This window comes from Ruditapes philippinarum, unplaced genomic scaffold (genome assembly GCF_026571515.1).
Source record: "Ruditapes philippinarum isolate M1 unplaced genomic scaffold, ASM2657151v2 ctg1275_1_1_1_1, whole genome shotgun sequence".
NCBI classification, from domain to species: domain Eukaryota; kingdom Metazoa; phylum Mollusca; class Bivalvia; order Venerida; family Veneridae; genus Ruditapes; species Ruditapes philippinarum.
This window is the reverse complement of record NW_026854542.1, coordinates 99,141-119,995: the sequence shown is the minus strand read 5'-3', so window position 1 is coordinate 119,995 and position 20,855 is coordinate 99,141. Positions and strand designations below refer to the sequence as shown.

General features: G+C 33.4%; 2 protein-coding genes across 2 annotated transcripts; one reads left to right on the top strand and one right to left on the bottom strand.

Annotated features, from left to right (window-relative positions):
• The first annotated feature begins 59 nt into the window (after window positions 1-59).
• On the top strand, window positions 60-18,875 carry LOC132740420 (uncharacterized). Its single transcript, XM_060728324.1, has 12 exons — window positions 60-111; window positions 313-458; window positions 1,137-1,329; window positions 2,130-2,233; window positions 2,785-2,998; window positions 3,597-3,757; window positions 4,118-4,277; window positions 10,170-10,325; window positions 10,775-10,924; window positions 11,867-11,948; window positions 12,322-12,376; window positions 17,547-18,875. Exons 1-12 carry the CDS (start codon window positions 60-62, stop codon window positions 18,873-18,875), a joined length of 2,802 nt encoding a protein of 933 aa, XP_060584307.1.
• On the bottom strand, window positions 4,275-8,861 carry LOC132740415 (uncharacterized). The gene is made up of 2 exons (XM_060728310.1): window positions 8,738-8,861; window positions 4,275-7,196 (listed from the first exon to the last, which is right to left on the bottom strand). The coding sequence occupies exon 2, from the start codon at window positions 6,860-6,862 to the stop codon at window positions 5,417-5,419; it is 1,446 nt and encodes a 481-aa protein (XP_060584293.1). The 5' UTR covers window positions 6,863-7,196; window positions 8,738-8,861; the 3' UTR covers window positions 4,275-5,416.
• Window positions 18,876-20,855: the final 1,980 nt, after the last annotated feature.

The window sequence follows — 20,855 nt, the reverse complement described above, 5'->3', positions numbered from 1 at the left end:
ACTTATATTTTGACAGGACGTCATTTGCGTCATGCAAACATAGGGTAAAGATGTGCTAAATGCATGCGTTACACTATAGAAGTGTCAATGGAATAGAACTTCCTTTGTACCGTACACTTTGCTTATTTTGGATATGTGATAAATAGAATATCATATTTATATAGGTTCAATACTGAATTTATCTAACTTGTTGAATATAATAATCTGAATTAGCAGATGCTTGTAAACACAAGACATGGTACACATTTAATTGTATAGACTTGCATAACATTCATATATAATTATTCATATATGTTTTACTTATGCATTAAGTTGAACCAGGGCCAGTGACTAAACTCAGTTTAGACATATCAAAACCTAGATGTGTGGAACTTACATGGGAACCACCTATCAGCACCCGATCATTTGAATTTATTGTGACATACGAATCATACGAATCAAATTGCTCATCACAACAGGTTAGGTTTACCTTTTATGGAATAAGTTTTAATATGCATTAATCTTTTTATGAACTTTAACAATAGTTTGTGTTGTAATTTCAGTGGTAAAATAATCACAGGAATTTTTGTTGTGTTAGGGTATCTTTAATTGTAAATTCAAAGCATTTTATTTATTTATTCTTTAATATGGTCTTCTTTCAGATGTGACCTTTAGTGACACTGGTTTTCTTTGTCATTTAAGAGGTTTTTTGGTCTCAACTGACATACATGTACTTGTGGTTTCTATTGAGATTTGACCTGTTGTTTTTTTAGGGCCCTTGTAAAGTTTTACATGTAATCTTTGTTAAGTGTAGGCCTTAAATCGACTGTTTTTAATGGTCTTAGTTTTGGCTTAAAGTTTGCAGATTTCATTGATTTTTGTAAAGTGTTGGGCTTAGATTGACAGTATTTTATGGTCTTGTAAAGTGTTGGCATTAAATTGGCAGTTATTGTCTGTTTTTCATGATCTTTGTTAAGTGTTGACCTTAAATCGACAGTTTTTCATGGTTTTTGTTTATAATCAATCTTTAACAACATGTTTCATGTTCTTTTACTTTTGAAGTTAATAACTAAATAGCAACTTTACTTTATACTTGGTTAATTGTAGAATCTAATATATATATCAATATATTTATTTATCATTTGATTCTTTTTCAGGTGAAAAGTGTATTATATGATGGAGGAAATGAATCGTCAAAAATCAGCATGGAAATTTGTGATCTAGTACCAAAAACTGAGTACACATTTAGTGTAAAGGGGCATGTCATTAGGAAGGAAAGTAACGGAACATTTACAAGGTGGGGTCACTGGAGCAAACCAAATTTTCGGCATATCATAACAAAAGAAGATGGTTTGTACATTTTTATCACATTAAGTTTCATGAATTTTTTAAGTTATATTTTTAATACCTACATAGATAACTGTTATGGACTTACTTTAGGTACTATTAGAAACTTAATTTCACCAGAACATATAAGGCCAGTTTTTTATATGTAAATTAGCTATTAGGTATCTGACATAATTGCAGTAAGAAGTAATCTGAAATATTGCAGGACTAAACTGTTTGTACATCACAGGGTCTTCATTATTAACAGATTGGCGATTCATATCATCAATTAAAATGCTGTTAAAATTGGTTGTATGTTCAGCCTGTAGATTAAAATATTCCCTTCACATGTGGCCAAATGGGTTGTTTTTATTGCCAGATTTGTTGCCTCAACTGAAAACCCTGTTATCAGGGAAAAAATATGTGAATAGATGAGTCACTCAGTTTGTAGAGCTAAGGAAGGTATTTGAGGGTGCAACATTTTCACATGCTGTGACAACTCTATAAGCAAAGAAAGGACTGAGATGCTTTAGGGTCATTGCAAAGTTCCCTCTGTACACTTAGGACATCGAGAATGAATATTTAGAGACATTTTAATAAGATATAATGGGGTAGTATGTCATGGTACAGACCTATTCACTATTTAAGGGAGAAAATGTGTCTGTGGCTCCGTAGCTCGATCAGAAGAGCTGAGGAACATTATTCCAATGGTCGTAGATTCAGTAAGGCTACACATTTTTCTTACAATGTGACATAAAATTGCTAAATGCTTAACCCTACATTGTACCCTGTTGTCATAGTAACATACATGTATATAATTTCAGTACCTGATATAAATCCAAAAACATCACCAGGACTATATGAGTTATCAAACAGCACAAGTCAAATGTCAGACGAAGATGATTATTCTTTGCGAATATACTGGGTTGTAAGTAGTTCTATAAGACCTTGATGGTTAAGGTCAAAATTATTGAAATTTTCTTAAAAATATTCTTTGTTTTTATTTACAGATTTGATTCATACTTGGGCAAAAGAACATATATGCCAAAACAGACGTGTTGAATTACAAGTATTCTGATATGACCTTGAGCTTTAATTGACTTTGATTGTCAAAGTCGAATTATTGAAATTTGTTTGAATTGTCATAGCTTTGTTATTCATTTATGAATTTGATTCAATCTTGAACAAAGGAACACATATGACAGAATGTAACGCAATATTTATGTCAAATGTGATCTTGACCTTTGCTTGACCTTGACTGTCAAGGTCAGATATGAAATTTGTATTTTATTTGTTACAAAAAATTATGTTTTGTAGGCGTAGTTATTATCATAATATTCTTTCTCTGGTGTGTTGACTTTAGAATATAAGTAATGATTGAGTGTTACCCCCTGTCGGTTGAGTGTGGCCCCCTTCGAGGTGGTGGCTCTAGCTTATATTCTATATTTTAAATGTGTAATTATTGTTGGATTGTTTCAGCCACAAAATGAATGTCAACTACATGATTTAGCTGATCATGTGACATACACTATATCCACTAGCAATAGAAGTAAACAAGTGAATCACCCTGAGTTTATGGCAGAAATGAAAGTCCCAAAGCAAAAGGTTTTCAATGTAACCTTACAAGCAGCTAACAGTGTTGGCGTTTCATCCTCCTCAAGTGTTATTACAGTGTATCAATCATCTATGATGGGTAAGAAAGGTTTTTATTTCCTTACAATTTTTAGTTTTGGGATATTGCTTCTCAACCCTAACTCCCCTGAATTTCTGAATAAAAACTTGTCTAGCTTCTATTTTAGGAACTGTACATTATCAATCGGTAGGGATATCAAATGAAAATTAAAGTATGTCACAGATATACCAACAGGCTTACCTGTAAACTCTACAGGTAGCAAAGATAAAACAATTTTGTTTGCAGCATGTGAAGGGTTATTTTGTTTATCAAATATGTTGGTTTTGGTTTCTGCCATTAAATCATGGCCTTCTCCTATCAAAACCATGTTTCCTCGTATGACACCTAGGTCTGAGGTTACTAAGAAATTTTCTAAGCTCAAACTCAGATCACAGCTATTTGATTGGTCAGAAACTGTCGCCTAATGAACACTGGCCAATGAAAATCCTAAGATCTGAGGGAGAACTGAGAAAAAAGCATTATAACCTCATGTAAGTTTTGGTTAGTTCAAGAAAGCATGCTGAGTAGAGATTTAAATAAAGTTTTAACAATTAACTTGTTTCAAAGCCCAACAAATAATTATATGTTTAAACTGTGTTTACAATATGTTTATTTTTAGGTTTGCATGGATCAAAGCTCATAATTCAGTATAATAAAACAAGTGAAAATTGTGTGACATATGCTGATATAGAGATTGTGGAAACAAGTACCGACTTTACCGACTTACACCATACTTTGGTCTGGTGTGAAGGAAAACATATTTGTGACTTCAAACTTTCGGTAATTATTGTAACCAAATTTTCAAGGTAACCAAGGTTAAATTCAAGGATGTAAGATGGTAGGTCAGTTTTGTGGTTTCAAGATGATAACTCTTTAATGAGGGAATGGACTTTAATCATAATGTACACATATGTAACATCATAAAATGCAGGTCAAGTTTGAATATGGCTTTAGAGTACTAAATTTACACATAATTGAAGGTTGGATTATGAATTATCTTCAGAATAGATCTGTTGTTTTTTTTTTCTAGGTAAAAGAAATCTTTTGAGTGAGAAAGCAAGTGACATTTAATTTTCTGTCTTTAATTTATTTGAAATAATGATAAAACTAATAAAATTATTGTAATTGTTATAATTTCAGAAAGCAGTACTTAAAAATAAAACATCGTTTGTGTTTCCTGGTGACTTATGCAAGATTGACTATCGCTATGGTTTAGTAACCCATGGTTACCATAGGGGTCTAGGTCAATATGTGAATACTGGAATTCAATGGGAAACATGCACTTATCAGTCTGGAAATGGTGATTATAGCTGTTTGTATATTAAAGATTAAAATTGTGAATATACTCCAGTGAAAAGGGAGAATTTGAAAAGAATTTCAAGAGTGAGATATGTTTAATAGTTACTCCAAACAAAATTTTTTTTAAATCCCCTTCAGTCTGTCTCTTCGTAACACTTTCGTGTCCGCTCCATAACTTTTAAACCGCAGAACATTTTAATGCCCCTGAAGGGCGGCATATTAAAATCACTCCGTTCGTCTGTCTGTCTTGTGTCTCCACTTCATTTGTGTCTGGACTGTAACTTTGTCATACATTAAGGATTTTGAAATAGCTTGGCACAAATGTCTACCACATCAAGATGATATGTTGCGGCTAATGCTTATGTCCATCTGTCTGTCCATGTGTCCCCACTTACACAACAAACATTGAGTGATTTTGAAATAACTTTGCACAAATGTTTATCATATGACAATGTTGTGTCGCATCCAAGAACCATGTCCCTTCTTCAAAGGCCAAGGTCACAGTTATATTTTGAAGGTTCAAGCTATCACAATTAGAGATGATAGGTACACACATTTGTATCTGGAGTATAACTTTGTCATGCATTTAAAAAAATTTAAATTACTTGGCACAGATATCTACCTTACTAAGATCATGTGTTGTGTGTAAGACCCATGTTCCTACCTCCAAGGTCAAGGTCACTCTAATAGTTTGAAGGTACTTATGCTCATAAGAAGAGTTTGAAAGTACACATTAGTTTCCAAACTGTAACATTGACATGCATTGAAGGATTTTAAAATAACTTGGCATAAATGTATACCACATCAAGATGGTGTGTCACATCCAAGGCCCTTGTCCCAAGGTGTTAGGTTTGCTATCTATAGCACTTCATCTCACAAGCACAATATCAAGCAATTAGTTATTTTCATTCTGTTCTTTTCCTTTTCATAATACCTGCATGCTAAAAAAAAGTTTACAGTGGCATTTGTCACTTGCGTGACAGCTTTTGTTGTCTTATTTATTTGGTCAAATTTTATGTTTATTTAAAAGAAGTACAATTTTTTAAAGGCACACTGATGCAATTTTTGTAATACAGAATTTTGGTTGGATTTAAATAATCAGTTCATTATGTAATCATGTATTAATACTATTAATGTATTCTACATCATTTTATACAATGTAACATGATTGTTTTTGTCTGCACTGCCGGGTATATATCTGCTAATACAGAGCATACTGGTTTCAGGGCACCAACATAAGGCCTGAGGATTATAAACATCTTCCAGTACTACTTCACTGTCTTTACAGTCACCTCTTACTTTCAGAATGCGATTTTTTTCATATTCACTCACAAAGAGGGATCCATCATCCAGCAGTGTAATGCCCCTTGGTTGCCTAATCCCACCATGCCTGCCTATCATCTCTCCCTGCCAGGATAAACATATAACTTTGCCCTTGTCGTTATCGCATACATATATTGATTGGCTGTTTGTGCAGACATAATCAGGTCGTCTTAAAATATCGTCACCATTGGAATCTTTTTCAACCTTTATGAGAACATTACCTTTTAAGTCCATAATAAGGAGTTTACCAGGTGTTATGCATGTTACTGCAAGTTTTCTCTGATGATGACTGATACCATAACAATTTCCATCCACTTGAAGTTTGTGTTTCAGTGTAAGTGTGTGAGAGGCGAAGGAAATATACTGTATTGTTTTGATAGTGGTAAAAGCAAGTGTACCGCTGTTGATTAATGTGATATCATGAGGGCCCGATTCAAGTTGTAGTTGTTGAATGACTTCTCCACTTGTCTTGTTTATCATTTTAATTGATTTGTTGTTGTAATCAGCTACAATTATTTGGTTTTTAGGAGAAACGGCTATCCCAGTGATCATACAATTACTTTCATATAAAGATGCTTTTACATTGATATTTGTCGGGGTCGGCACTTTCGTTGCAAGCGCAACTTTTTTGGTTGATTTCGCTTGCTGTTTGTGACGTTTACTTATCAAAGTTCCCAGTGATATCTCATCCTGTAGGAATGTTTTAAAAGCTTGATTGGGTTTAAAGGTATAATCATCAACAGCATTGACTTCTGATAATTTAGATATTCTTTTATCACTATCTGAAATCAGTTGCTGGGATAGTTTAAGTTCAATGAAAACTTGGTCAGCTTTCTTGGTGTTATTGAGCTGTTTTAGTTTATCAGCACATGCTTGAAGAGATTTGTTGATGTCTGCACATGTAATTTCTGTTGTTTTCAACTTTTGGTTGTTGTCATGTTTGATTGTTGTTGCAATGTTTTTAGCCTCCTTTTCTAGAACATCTAATCTTTTGTTTATCTCTTTTCGAAATTTTTCTATTTCAGCTTCAACATCTTTAAGTGAAGTTGTTGATTCAGCTACTCTTTGTTTTAGATCTTTTGTAACCTTGCAGCATTTTTCTTTCAATTTGTCCAGTACTTTCTGAGTATTGTAAAACTCCATGCTGTCTAAAGCCTGTCCTGATATATCAGGTATGTAGTCCACATGGCAGGAGGATAATGGGTGTTGAACGGCAACACATGTACTGCAAATAAGTGCATTATGATCATGACAATACAGCATGATCACTTCTTTTGTGTGTTAAGAACACGGCGTTGTTAGACTATCAGCCTGTTTAGTAGGAGAAGATTGTGATGCAACCTGAAGGTTTTGTTTCACGGGCATGTGCTCTTTGTCAAGAAGCTGATGATGCTGTGATGGTTTAGGTTTCCTGTGGGTGACGAAACATGCTTGGCATAAATGCTCCTTACAGTCCACACAGTATCCAAAGGCAGGTTGTCTGACATCAGCTCTGTCACATGGCTGACAGTAATCTTCATAATCTTCATCAGAAGCCATAGACTGGCTTGTTGTTAATTTCTGAGATACCCTTTTTCCGGGCACAGCCATAATTAACCTGAAATGTTCAAATAATTTGTAATATAAAGCATTATATAATTTGAGGCTCACATACCCTGATAATCAGCTTCTTGTCAGATGATATTAAGTGGATGTGGGAATGCATAGATCCCTGACCTGTCCAGTTCTTATAATCAGATTAGTGGATACAATAAGAAATTTCAACACAACATATTTGTTAACAAAAGAGCACATGTTTATGAATGTTTGTGGGTAAATCTATTGTTATTTTGTTATTCAAATGAAAGGTAAGAGTAAGCATCTATAGAGATTTGTCCTTCTCCATATGTGTCTGCTTTTCCATGTTGTGTCACATGTAGCTCTAAAAGTACTTGAGCTGGTGTCAACAAACTTTACAGGAATCTTGATCAGCATAATTATGTAGTTGTGCATCTGCGTTTTCGCGTTTTGATTGATTATGTTTTGTTAGAGATATTGCCATTTTCAACTTATATCATGCATAGCCCAAATAGTATTTGACCAAGAGTCATGAAACTTTACAGAAATGTAATGACAAAACCTGCAGAGATTAATGATGAAATATACACAGAATTAAATTTGAAATTTGGATATCTGCTTTTTTGTATTTGATTCTTAGTCTGATTTTAAATTTGAATGTTATTTTTTTGTATTTGATTCCTAATAATCTTTCTGTGAAAACTATTGGAAGGCTTTTCATTTTTTGGTCATTTTGTGCACAAAAAAAGATTATTCTGGAAAAATGGGGTGAGAGAATGATCTGAAAATTTGCACACAAGTTATTGGTCTAGACCTTTATCAAGATGTACACAAATATTAATATTGGAAATATATTTCCAGTCCTGTCATGTCAAAAAAAACCACAGTTGAGTCCCTTTAAAGGTAAAATTAATACAAGAGATTAGTATCATGTGTTTTTGGAAAGGAAAATTGTTTCTTCTTTATCATTTTGTTCTAGTTTTATCATACTTTGAAAGTTAGCTTGCTAACTTTCTCCACTTAAATATTTTGGTATCATATTCTAATATCATGAAGTCAGGCTAAATGAAATTTATTCGATAGTTTTCATTTCTCCATATTATGTCTATGAATTATGTTTTTATAGCAAAGGCCTTTAAATCAGCATGCTTCCAGGTTCATGCTAGTTTTCATGAAAATTTTGAAGATGTATTTAAATGTAAAATATTTTAAAATGAACCAAGAAAGGACTTGACTCATATTGCAAATGGCACTTACAATCTATGTAAATGATAAATAGAGGTTAAAATATGCAAAAATGACCATTTTTATGTAAGCCAGTGATAAATACTGCAAGGTCAGTTATTACATGTGTATTTGAATCTTTTTACTTTCTTAAAATCTTAGAACATTTTTTCTCAAGTTTAATTTTCTTGAAATAGTTTGGCCCATCTGGAGGCATGCAGCTTTAATTTATCACTTTTTGAACTACCTTTATGAATATGAAAAATTTAAAGATCCTATATCAAAAAAATATATTAAATACATATAATACTTAAATAAATGTGAAATAAGAAGAAAAAATACATAAAAATAACTTACTGTCCTGCTGAATATCTAGAACATAATAGAGTTTATTGTTGGATAAACAAATTCCCTAACAACTGTGCGTGTACATGTATATTGTAGCTGATCAAAGTTACGGTAGAGTTAATTTAAATGTTAAGGTTGTGCATAATTAATTTATTGCAGTAGGTATTTTGAAAATCGATACATCAAGAGTATAAACAATTGTAATGTGATAGAACATATTTAGATTGATAAAATGTCATTTTGAGTTCTTTCAAATTTTGGTTAATATAAACCTTTGTTTTAAGGCAATCTTATTAAACCATTGGCTGTCTGATTGTCTGTCTGTTTAAAGTCTGTCTGTTTAAAGTTAGCAATAACATGTCTACTTTATATCTTTGCTTGATTGTATATTGCTGGCTTTATTTCGAGGTTAAAATGCCAAAATTTTAAATTCCTAATTTCAAGGTCACAAATCAAAATTTTAACCAATAAAATTACATTTTCATAATCGTTTAAAATTTCTTTCTTTTCAAAAATGGTATTATATATTTTTTGATAATCTTTCAAAGTCGTTTGACACAAATTGCCTTAGCCACTCTGGGCCACCACAGCTGAAATGACAGATTTTTCAAAAATACTTTTTATTAACTTTTATGCTGTTGTAGTCATGAAACTTAGTTGTGAGCACCCCTGAAGGAATCTTTGTCCATATTGTTTAAATAAGATTTTTTTTATGTAATATAAAGTTTTTGAAAAGATAATTCTCCTCATACACAAATAATTACTATCAAGGCCATGGTTTGTTAAAAGTCAAGGAGTACACATTCATGTCCACTGCAGAAGGGAATTAAGCTGTCCTTCAGACTGACCTTGTTATATCTTATAAGAGATATTCTATACTGTTTTATTTAATTTGGTATGACATGATCAAAACTGATGCCAAATGCTGCTTGTCTATATAATGTCCTGATGATCCTTGTATATTATGTTTCCTATAATTTGCAATAAAGCTGACAGATATGCCTATTGGGTATCAGTGGCCATGTTTCTTAGGCTAGCGTCAAGTGCCTTAAATTGACGTGAATGTGAATCTTCAAGCCAAAGTCTTATTCACAAAGAAAATGGGACTAATGAGTAGGTTATGGTGGGTACCAGATAATAGTGCTTTTTACTTATGTTTGTAGAGTTTATTATAGGGAAAGAATGAATCCCCCCCACTGACTTATGCCCATGACATGCCGGCATTTACATGTTTTTTTACGCCAGAGCAAAGTGCCTTAAATTTCTTGAAACCTACTCTTCCAAGCTATGTAAAACTGGACACAAACATTATACATACATGCACATATACTTTCAAAGTGAGCGATATAATTTATATCTCATTGATATTTAAGTTTTTGTGCAACTAGTATCGATATCTTTCTATTATAAAAAGGTTATTTACGTTTATTCTTCGTTTCAGTGCCAGACAAACCATTGCAGAATTTTAAAGTTGGATCGCAGAGAGAAAAGGAATTTGTGGTCGAATGGACACCTGATGATTGTAAAGTGACAGAAGCTTATATCTTAGAGTACATGATCTCTTTCTGTAAAACTGATAGAAAAGACAGATGTGATTGTGAGTACAATATTAGCATTATAAGCATATAAAATTTATTGTTAGCTTGACCATTTGGCTCCCAACACTTAACCCTCTAAAGTATATGTTAGTGATAGATATATTCCTCTGCCAACAAGTTGTACAGCCTGACTAGGTGCCATACCATATAAACTATTTAGTTTTAGTTTATTTTTTCAACCTTTTACACTTGCCATGCTTTATCTTGAATAGATTTGCCTTTTTGGTAATCTTGAAAAAATTATTCATTAATTTTTAGGGAAAACTTTGAAAAATATGTACTAAAAGAGTAGCGAACAGTCTTGATCAGATATTATGTACCTTGCACTGTTCTTATGTAAACTGGTACATGAATATGATTTTCTTATGTAAATTGATATATGGTTTTGTTGTGTAAATTTAATCATGATTTTTTCTCATGTAAATTGATGATTATTTTATTCAAACAGGTAAATATGAGAATAGATATGTGTCACGAGAAACCAGAAGTTACAAAGTAACAGAGTTACAGGCTGGTTCCCATTATTGTGTGCAGGTGAGAGCTGTCAGTAAAGCTGGATTGGGACCAGTCAATTCATCCACTGTACTAATAGAAACCGGTGAGAAATGCTATTTATATTGTCTCCTTTCAGGGGAGAGGTTATTAATATGTGTATATCAAAGTTAGAATTCAAAACAAAATATTTTACCATTATTATGGAAAAGAGATTTACATATACATTGTATGTACATGTACGTCACACTTGACTTGTTTTTCAATCCATGAAATTTGAACAATTTGGAAATAAAATTTTGATTAAATTTATATTATTATGACTTAAAATATTTAACACCCTCGAGCTCAGCTATTAGAGGATTATTGGTAATATCCTTGGAACCTTGAACTTGGATTTATAAATTTTCTAATAAATGCCCCTATGTGGCACATATTTTCTGAAGGGGGTGGGGGGGCATTTATTAAATCACAAAAAAATATATATAAATCATCCAAATAAAACGAATGTTTACTATTTTTGTGTAACTTTCCACCTGATTATGTATACTGAAAAAACAAGCTGTGTTAAAATTTATGCTTATTTCCTTGGACGTTTAATAAACTGCTATTTAAATGGCATTTATTAGGCGAGGGGCATTTATTATAGATTATGTGGTGTTTCATTAATCCCTTATGGTATCTTCTTTCAAATTTAAACATGTTTATAAGGACATAAAAAGGTGTTATTGTAGATTGCTTTCCCGGACCTTTAACTGGCTGGATTGTATACCTCTCTGAACTATTAAAACTAACATATCTGCATTTTCTGGTTCAATGATTTTTGTCAGAGTAATGGTCTTTTAATGATTTTTATATTGAAAGTTTTTTTGGACTACTCCTCTTATACCACAAATGCAGTTTCAATGAACTTTTACAGGATTGATCTGTAGCTCAAGTAGTTGCGCATATTACACGGGTTTCAATTTCAACGGTTCGAATGAGGCTAAACATGTGATCACTGATGGCCCTTGTGTAATTTGCTGGGTTTTTTATATGATTTTTTCAGGTGATCCAGATTTTGCAGTTATAGGTGGTTGTATGGCTGGTGTTTGTTTCGTTTTGGCTTTAATTTTCATCATCATTTTCAGGTATTGTATACATTAAAGCACATCTTTTCTTATATAATCTTAAAGATTTATGCCTCCAAATGAGTTTTAAAAATAAATTTAAACTTAAAATAATGTGTTAACATATACCACTACAGCTTGACAGTGCACAACTTCTTTCACAGTGTATAAATTACTTTCATAGTTCATTTGACAATGATTTCCTTTTTAATACATTTTAAAAAAATTCATGAAAATCAACAGGAATCTGGAGGCATGCTGCTTTAATAATTTAAATATTAGGTTAGAAATTCAATGTCAGAAATTCCCTGAATTTATATTAAAATTTTTTTAACAATTATGTCTCATGAATACTTTTAATATATTTACTTTGATTGTATAATATCATTTTTAGGTTTCGCAAATGGTTTAAGGATGCTATCACAAAATTAAGTGTCAAAGTACCAGAGGTTTGTGCTTTACTTTACCTTGCAAACAGATATCAGTGTTTTTATATATATTTTCTTTGAAAATATTCCTTAGAGTAATAGATGTACACTAATACTTTATCAAAGTACTAAAAATACCAATGGAAAGATCATTTATTAATGAATGTAGTTTATAATTCTGGCTTGAAGATCATTTTCTGTTGGAGGGAAAAAACATTCCAAAAAAGCATCTATACTTTCGCCTTGTCCACGCAATGACTATGTCAAGCTTATTAATGTAACTGTACTGACCAGGGGACTTAACTATTGTGAATATTTTATATTCTAGCTAGATAAGGATTAATTCCTCTAAAAAACAAATATTACAAATACAGTTTAATTGTTTTTATCAAACACACAAAAATGTTTTCAAAGAAAGTAATTACTTAGTACTTATGGTTTAAAATCACCTGGTTATGACTTACTTAAAATACATCAAACTGTTTTACTACATATACACATGGTAATTTTTGTTATGGGGGGATATGCAAGAAGAAACTAAGACATTATGTAAGAAGTTAGGAGAATACTGTTTGGGGTCTAATTTGAAGAGAAATTAAGACAAAGTGCTATCTTTGATAAACAGAAAGAGTCGATTGAGTGTATAACTTGTCAATGAGGGCTGGTTTTCCTCACAACACATAAATGTTGTTTTTCTGTCAATACATTGTGTAGGTCATGTGATTAAACAGTTTCATGGCAGCATTGTTGTTGCCGTTGTTGTCCCCTAAACCAGTTAAAGTGCTCTGTTTGATGGTTTAAATAAAAATGTTGTTTTTCTGTCCATTCATCATATCAGTTATGTGATTGAAGAGTTTTTAAATGTATAATGATTAACATAATAACTATAGAAACATATCAGTGATGATTTTTTGGGCAAAGCGAAATTTATCCATGACAATTGATCTCAGACATTGAGTCTTCTGGTCATTAAAGTGATATTATGCTCATCTAAGGGTATATAGTGAGTGAATAGGTGAAAGTCAAAATAAGTTTTCCATTTTGCCATAATTCCTTTTAATTTAATAATTGACTGCATAAATGATTAAAAACTCACTTGGCCCAAGGAAATTTCTGTAGATATCCATGGGAATTCAACTGTTACATTTAGTTTATAAAAAGGGTCTTAAATGTTTTATGAAGATTTAGATTTTATCATAAAAATTGTCCAATATCAACTGTTGATCAGTCAACATTTAAACAGTCAATTTTTTGCAATATATAGTCAATTCAACTCAATATGACAATGAAAAATTGAGCATAATGTCACTTTATTACCTGCCACTCACTGCTGATTCAGAAATCATGAAAGATTGGTAGTTGGATACATGTGCAGAAATTGTCAATAATATTATCTGGGAAAGCCAGCTTGGTGGATCATCCGCAAAGATATGACCAAGAGTAATATAAACTGACAACTTAGACAAAGTTTTGGTCTTTCTTGATATCGAATGGGAAAGAAAAACTTTGGTCTTTCTTGATATCTAATGGGAAAGAAAAACAACTAAAGGCCCTTTTAAGAAATAAGGGATCATGGTTTATTTGTTTTCTTGATGGTTTTTCATATCTATTCAACCATCTGTTAACCCATTGCTTCATGAGCATTTTGTGAAAAATGGCTGTTTTCATTGAAAAGTCTCCCGTTACAAGTTCAAATTGCTATAATACTATAAAAACTGCTCCAACACTAATCAAACTTGGCACAAATGTTGACTGGACCATTGCCCTTGCAACAACATGCTCAGGCTTAAATTTTCTGTTACCATGGCAACGAGGGGACATCTCAAAATTGCCAAAAATCACTATTTTGCGTTGATTTTTTCCATCAAAATTGATTTCAAAGTGCTGCAACTTCTCAATGGATTGAGATAGAGTCAAATGCTTTTCAGCGTTGGTTACAAGTTACCTTATGATCAATCTGGGGTCATTTACAGCCTCTCACAAGTCCAAAATTTTCTTGGCGATGAGGGGGACTCCGCCCCCCTTCAAACCCCCCCAAACAGAAGGGGGCACATCCCCCTTCTGGCAACCCCCTGATGTATCTTTTGGTTGGGGGGCCGCGCCAAAAAAGAGGTCACTTTTTTTAACAACATTTCTCAAATAAAAACAAGTGTTTGGGGCCTAAATAAGGCATTTTTTCATCATTTGAGACAACAAAAAGGGGGGGGGGGTGAAAAAGGCGTTAAAAGGCGTGTATATGAAGTAATGGGTTAACAGAAAATGATGAAAATACTTGAAATTACCCTTAATCGCGTTTTTTTCATGTTTAAACATGGTCTGTCATATAAATTTGAAGAAAAATTGTTGTTTTGTAGATTTTTTTATTTTTTTCATTAACCCATTACTTCATGAGCATTTTGTGAAAAATGGCTGTTTTCATTGAAAAGTCTCCCGTTACAAGTTCAAATTGCTATAATACTATAAAAACTGCTCCAACACTAATCAAACTTGGCACAAATGTTGACTGGACCATTGCCCTTGCAACAACATGCTCAGGCTTAAATTTTCTGTTACCATGGCAACGAGGGGACATCTCAAAATTGCCAAAAATCACTATTTTGCGTTGATTTTTTCCATCAAAATTGATTTCAAAGTGCTGCAACTTCTCAATGGATTGAGATAGAGTCAAATGCTTTTCAGCGTTGGTTACAAGTTACCTTATGATCAATCTGGGGTCATTTACAGCCTCTCACAAGTCCAAAATTTTCTTGGCGATGAGGGGGACTCCGCCCCCCTTCAAACCCCCCAAACAGAAGGGGGCACATCCCCCTTCTGGCAACCCCCTGATGTATCTTTTGGTTGGGGGGCCGCGCCGAAAAAGAGGTCACTTTTTTTAACAACATTTCTCAAACAAAAACAAGTGTTTGGGGCCTAAATAAGGCATTTTTTCATCATTTGAGACAACAAAAAGGGGGGGGGGGTGAAAAAGGCGTTAAAAGGCGTGTATATGAAGTAATGGGTTAACAGAAAATGATGAAAATACTTGAAATTACCCTAAATCGCGTTTTTTTCATGTTTAAACATGGTCTGTCATATAAATTTGAAGAAAAATTGTTGTTTTGTAGATTTTTTTTATTTTTTTCATTAACCCATTGCTTCATGAGCATTTTGTGAAAAATGGCTGTTTTCATTGAAAAGTCTCCCGTTACAAGTTCAAATTGCTATAATACTATAAAAACTGCTCCAACACTAATCAAACTTGGCACAAATGTTGACTGGACCATTGCCCTTGCAACAACATGCTCAGGCTTAAATTTTCTGTTACCATGGCAACGAGGGGACATCTCAAAATTGCCAAAAATCACTATTTTGCGTTGATTTTTTCCATCAAAATTGATTTCAAAGTGCTGCAACTTCTCAATGGATTGAGATAGAGTCAAATGCTTTTCAGCGTTGGTTACAAGTTACCTTATGATCAATCTGGGGTCATTTACAGCCTCTCACAAGTCCAAAATTTTCTTGGCGATGAGGGGGACTCCGCCACCCTTCAAACCCCCCCAAACAGAAGGGGGCACATTCCCCTTCTGGCAACCCCCTGATGTATCTTTTGGTTGGGGGGCCGCGCCAAGAAAGAGGTCACTTTTTTTAACAACATTTCTCAAACAAAAACAAGTGTTTGGGGCCTAAATAAGGCATTTTTTCATCATTTGAGACAACAAAAAGGGGGGGGGTGAAAAAGGCGTTAAAAGGCGTGTATATGAAGTAATGGGTTAACAGAAAATGATGAAAATACTTGAAATTACCCTTAATCGCGTTTTTTTCATGTTTAAACATGGTCTGTCATATAAATTTGAAGAAAAATTGTTGTTTTGTAGATTTTTTTATTTTTTTCATTAACCCATTGCTTCATGAGCATTTTGTGAAAAATGGCTGTTTTCATTGAAAAGTCTCCCGTTACAAGTTCAAATTGCTATAATACTATAAAAACTGCTCCAACACTAATCAAACTTGGCACAAATGTTGACTGGACCATTGCCCTTGCAACAACATGCTCAGGCTTAAATTTTCTGTTACCATGGCAACGAGGGGACATCTCAAAATTGCCAAAAATCACTATTTTGCGTTGATTTTTTCCATCAAAATTGATTTCAAAGTGCTGCAACTTCTCAATGGATTGAGATAGAGTCAAATGCTTTTCAGCGTTGGTTACAAGTTACCTTATGATCAATCTGGGGTCATTTACAGCCTCTCACAAGTCCAAAATTTTCTTGGCGATGAGGGGGACTCCGCCACCCTTCAAACCCCCCCAAACAGAAGGGGGCACATCCCCCTTCTGGCAACCCCCTGATGTATCTTTTGGTTGGGGGGCCGCGCCGAAAAAGAGGTCACTTTTTTTAACAACATTTCTCAAACAAAAACAAGTGTTTGGGGCCTAAATAAGGCATTTTTTCATCATTTGAGACAACAAAAAGGGGGGGGGGGTGAAAAAGGCGTTAAAAGGCGTGTATATGAAGTAATGGGTTAACAGAAAATGATGAAAATACTTGAAATTACCCTTAATCGCGTTTTTTTCATGTTTAAACATGGTCTGTCATATAAATTTGAAGAAAAATTGTTGTTTTGTAGATTTTTTTATTTTTTTCATTAACCCATTGCTTCATGAGCATTTTGTGAAAAATGGCTGTTTTCATTGAAAAGTCTCCCGTTACAAGTTCAAATTGCTATAATACTATAAAAATTGCTCCAACACTAATCAAACTTGGCACAAATGTTGACTGGACCATTGCCCTTGCAACAACATGCTCAGGCTTAAATTTTCTGTTACCATGGCAACGAGGGGACATCTCAAAATTGCCAAAAATCACTATTTTGCGTTGATTTTTTCCATCAAAATTGATTTCAAAGTGCTGCAACTTCTCAATGGATTGAGATAGAGTCAAATGCTTTTCAGCGTTGGTTACAAGTTACCTTATGATCAATCTGGGGTCATTTACAGCCTCTCACAAGTCCAAAATTTTCTTGGCGATGAGGGGGACTCCGCCCCCCTTCAAACCCCCCCAAACAGAAGGGGGCACATCCCCCTTCTGGCAACCCCCTGATGTATCTTTTGGTTGGGGGGCCGCGCCAAAAAAGAGGTCACTTTTTTTAACAACATTTCTCAAACAAAAACAAGTGTTTGGGGCCTAAATAAGGCATTTTTTCATCATTTGAGACAACAACAGGATACCAGGAAGAAAGTGTACCTGAACAAATCTCGGAATCATCACCTATGTTGTCATCTGCAGATAGTGGTGAAGAATCTCTTAGAAAAGTTCAGAAACTACAGACACCTGAATCTCATGTTGGGTATAATGTTAGTGCAATTAATGAGAAACACTACAGTGCCAATTTATCAAACAATGCCAATAAACATGAAATCATTAATATCGAAGAGGATGGAGTGTTTGATGAAGATTTACAAGATGTAAGGGACAATGAAGACATGGAAATGCTGTGTATGTCATTAAAACATAACAACCATCAGACTACAGATAATTCTGTATCAGCTGGATCTGATGAGATAAGTTTAAATGAATTTATTGAACAGAGAGAAGGTTCGGGAGAGATTTATCAAGAACTCCATAGTGGTTCAACAGTATCTGATGAAAGTGACATGGAAGACATTGAAACAGAACTTAATGAAAATCTTTCCCCTGAAAAAGAAATTAATAGTCTAGAATTACCTCAATCAAATAAAACTAATATAGACACGGAAATGTCTGACAATAGTGATGATTTAGCTCAAAATGGAACTTGTCAGTCACCTGTGATACAAAAATGTGCAATAAATGATCAGAAAGACTTTGAACAAAGCAATACCGCAAATGGTATACTTGAATCAAAGTTTAGTCAATCCTATTTTACCTCTTTCCTTGACACTGATTCGGATGTAGAGTGTATCGAGGATATTGAGGTTGATACTGTTGACAATATAGGTGGGTATAAGGGAACAGACGATGTAGGGGTGGAGGTGAGTGAAAGTGAATGTGAAAGAGAGTCAGATGAGGACTCTGAAATAGATATTGGATATGATATGGGAGGGTACAAAAAATCAGAAGAAGTAGAGGGAATGAGTGAGCACTCAAGTGAGGAGGAACTGGAAAATGATAATGTTATAGAAGAAGCTGCTAGTCATAATAAACCTACTGATTCTGTAGAAATATCTGAAGCTCCTGATAAGAAAGACGACTTACTTGTGAACAAAAATGGTATTGTTAGGAATGGCTTTATTCCCAAGTTATCTGATACAGATAAGATTAGAAACAATAGCTTGAGTGGTAGTGATAACTCTCTAGCCAGTACTGCAGGCAGTAGTCATGGCAACAGTTCTAGTGCAGTTAGTTATGTTAAAGCTGGAGCTGGTGATGAATTGAATGTAAAGGAAGATGACGAAAGTGAAGTTCGAGATTTGAAAAGTTTAAAAGTCAATCTTAAAAACCATACTGAGAATGATCGGAAAAAGACCGAATTGATAAGTGACATTCCTGCACTAGAAAACTGAGTAACAAATTGTTTGCTAAAAAATTTTTTATTCATATTTTGAATTAAATTTCATTCCATGGTTACTTCATTCCTACCATTTTCCATCTTCTGATTATAAGTCATTCCAGATCAGATATGTTTAAATTAGGTACATGTACTACCTAATGAACAGATTTTGGATTACAATTTAATTGAGATACAAATGGATCTGTCTATGAAGTTTTATATTTTATATTATTTAGTATGAGTTTTAAGAGGAACAAATTTTTTGTGGAACAAAATACAAAATGATTGTATTACTTTCTTTTTTCCTATGACTAACAATCTTAAGTAACTTAAACCCATTGCACTAATTGTTCATTTATTAGAGATATTATATCATTTACAATATTTATTTATATTTTCTCTGTATTAGATCTGTTTTTAAAATTTTGAAAAATGTTTGAAAACATAAAATTGCTGCCTATGCAAAAAAATAATTAGGCCAGTGACCAGTTTTTAGGAAGATTTAATGCATAACTGCTCCTAAACTGGGCCAATTACTATATTACCTATTTATTTTCCACTGGTCACAATATCATCTGAAGCGCCATGTAGTCAAGTAAAAGATTTGTATGTGTATGTATTCTAGGCTTAATGAGGGTCCATTTGCCCTTTCAGGCACTAAGAGTATGGACCTTAGACATGTCATCATTCATGTCCTCAAGTAAAGGATTAAATTCAAATCGGCTATTTAACACTAGCCTTAATATATATTTCAACTAATCAAATTTGCTGTTACAAGAAGAAAGTAAATTTATTTTACGATACAGAGATCATTATTTAATAGTGTAAAATAACAGAGGTTTATGTAAATGTTGAAAGATCTGCTCACCATATTGTTTTTTATAATTGTTCATTATGCATTATAAATAGGGTTCTTTTGTTTTTTTTCCAAAAGGCCCATGAAGTTTCATAAATGCTTAAATTTTTGTGCCCCCACTATAGGGGGCGGGGAGCATTTACATTTACCCTTGTCCATCCATCCGTCCGTCCGTTCTATTTTTATGTCGCATGTAGCTCAAAAAGTAATTGACCTAGAGTCATGAAACCTTACAAGAATGATGCTCAGCATGTGTTGTTGTGCACCCGGGTATTTTCGTGTGGATACTTTTAGTTTTTTTGGAGTTATTGCCCTTGACTTAGTAAAAATTTGCAATATTCAACTTGTGTCGCACGTAACTCAAAAAATATTTGACCTAGAGTCATGTGTAGTTGTGCACCTGGGTATTTTTGTGTGGATATATTTAGTATTTTTAGAGTTATTGCCCCTTGATTTAGTAAAAATTTCCAATTTTCAACTTGTGTTGCATGTAACTAAAAAAGTATTTGACCTAGAGTCATGAAACTTTACAGGGATGTTGCTCAGCATGTAAAGTTGTGCATTTGGGTATTTTCGTGTGGATATTTTTAGAGTTATTGCCCTTGACTCAGTAAAAATTTACAATATTCAACTTGTGTTGCACGTAATTCAAAAAGTATTTGACCTGTAGACCTGAAAGTTTACGAGAATGTTGGTTAGCATGTGTACTTATGCACCTTGAGGTTTTCTTGTGGATTTATTCAGTATTTGTAGTATTTGCCCTTTACTTAATAAAAGATTTTTAGTTTTCAACTTGGGCACATGTAGCCAAAAAAAAAAAATTTGACCTAAAGACATAAGATTGACAAATCGGAGGAGTGTGGGGGCACCCATGTCCTATGGACACATTTCTAGTTAATCTTCAAATGCTTTTCATTTCTGATGTCCTTTTACAGTTTCTAAAATGTTACTAATTTGCCATTTATTTGAATGATCTTTTTTTTCTTTTGTGCTCTCAACTGGCAATTAATACAGTTATGTTTATTTAGCATTTTATATGGAAATAAAAATATTACTTTGTTTACATTTTGCTCACTTTATCACAAATTTTTTCACATTCACCACTTTATGTTATCACTCCAGATCAGGGCAGTATGT

Coding starts and splice junctions, on each gene's coding strand:
- LOC132740420 (XM_060728324.1), top strand. CDS start 60: ATGCATGCGTTACACTATAGAAGTGTCAATGGAATAGAACTTCCTTTG. Junction 10,326..10,774: donor TAGAAAAGACAGATGTGATT/GTGAGTACAATA, acceptor TTATTCAAACAG/GTAAATATGAGAATAGATAT. Junction 11,949..12,321: donor ATTTTCATCATCATTTTCAG/GTATTGTATACA, acceptor TATCATTTTTAG/GTTTCGCAAATGGTTTAAGG.
- LOC132740415 (XM_060728310.1), bottom strand. CDS start 6,862: ATGCTGTATTGTCATGATCATAATGCACTTATTTGCAGTACATGTGTT.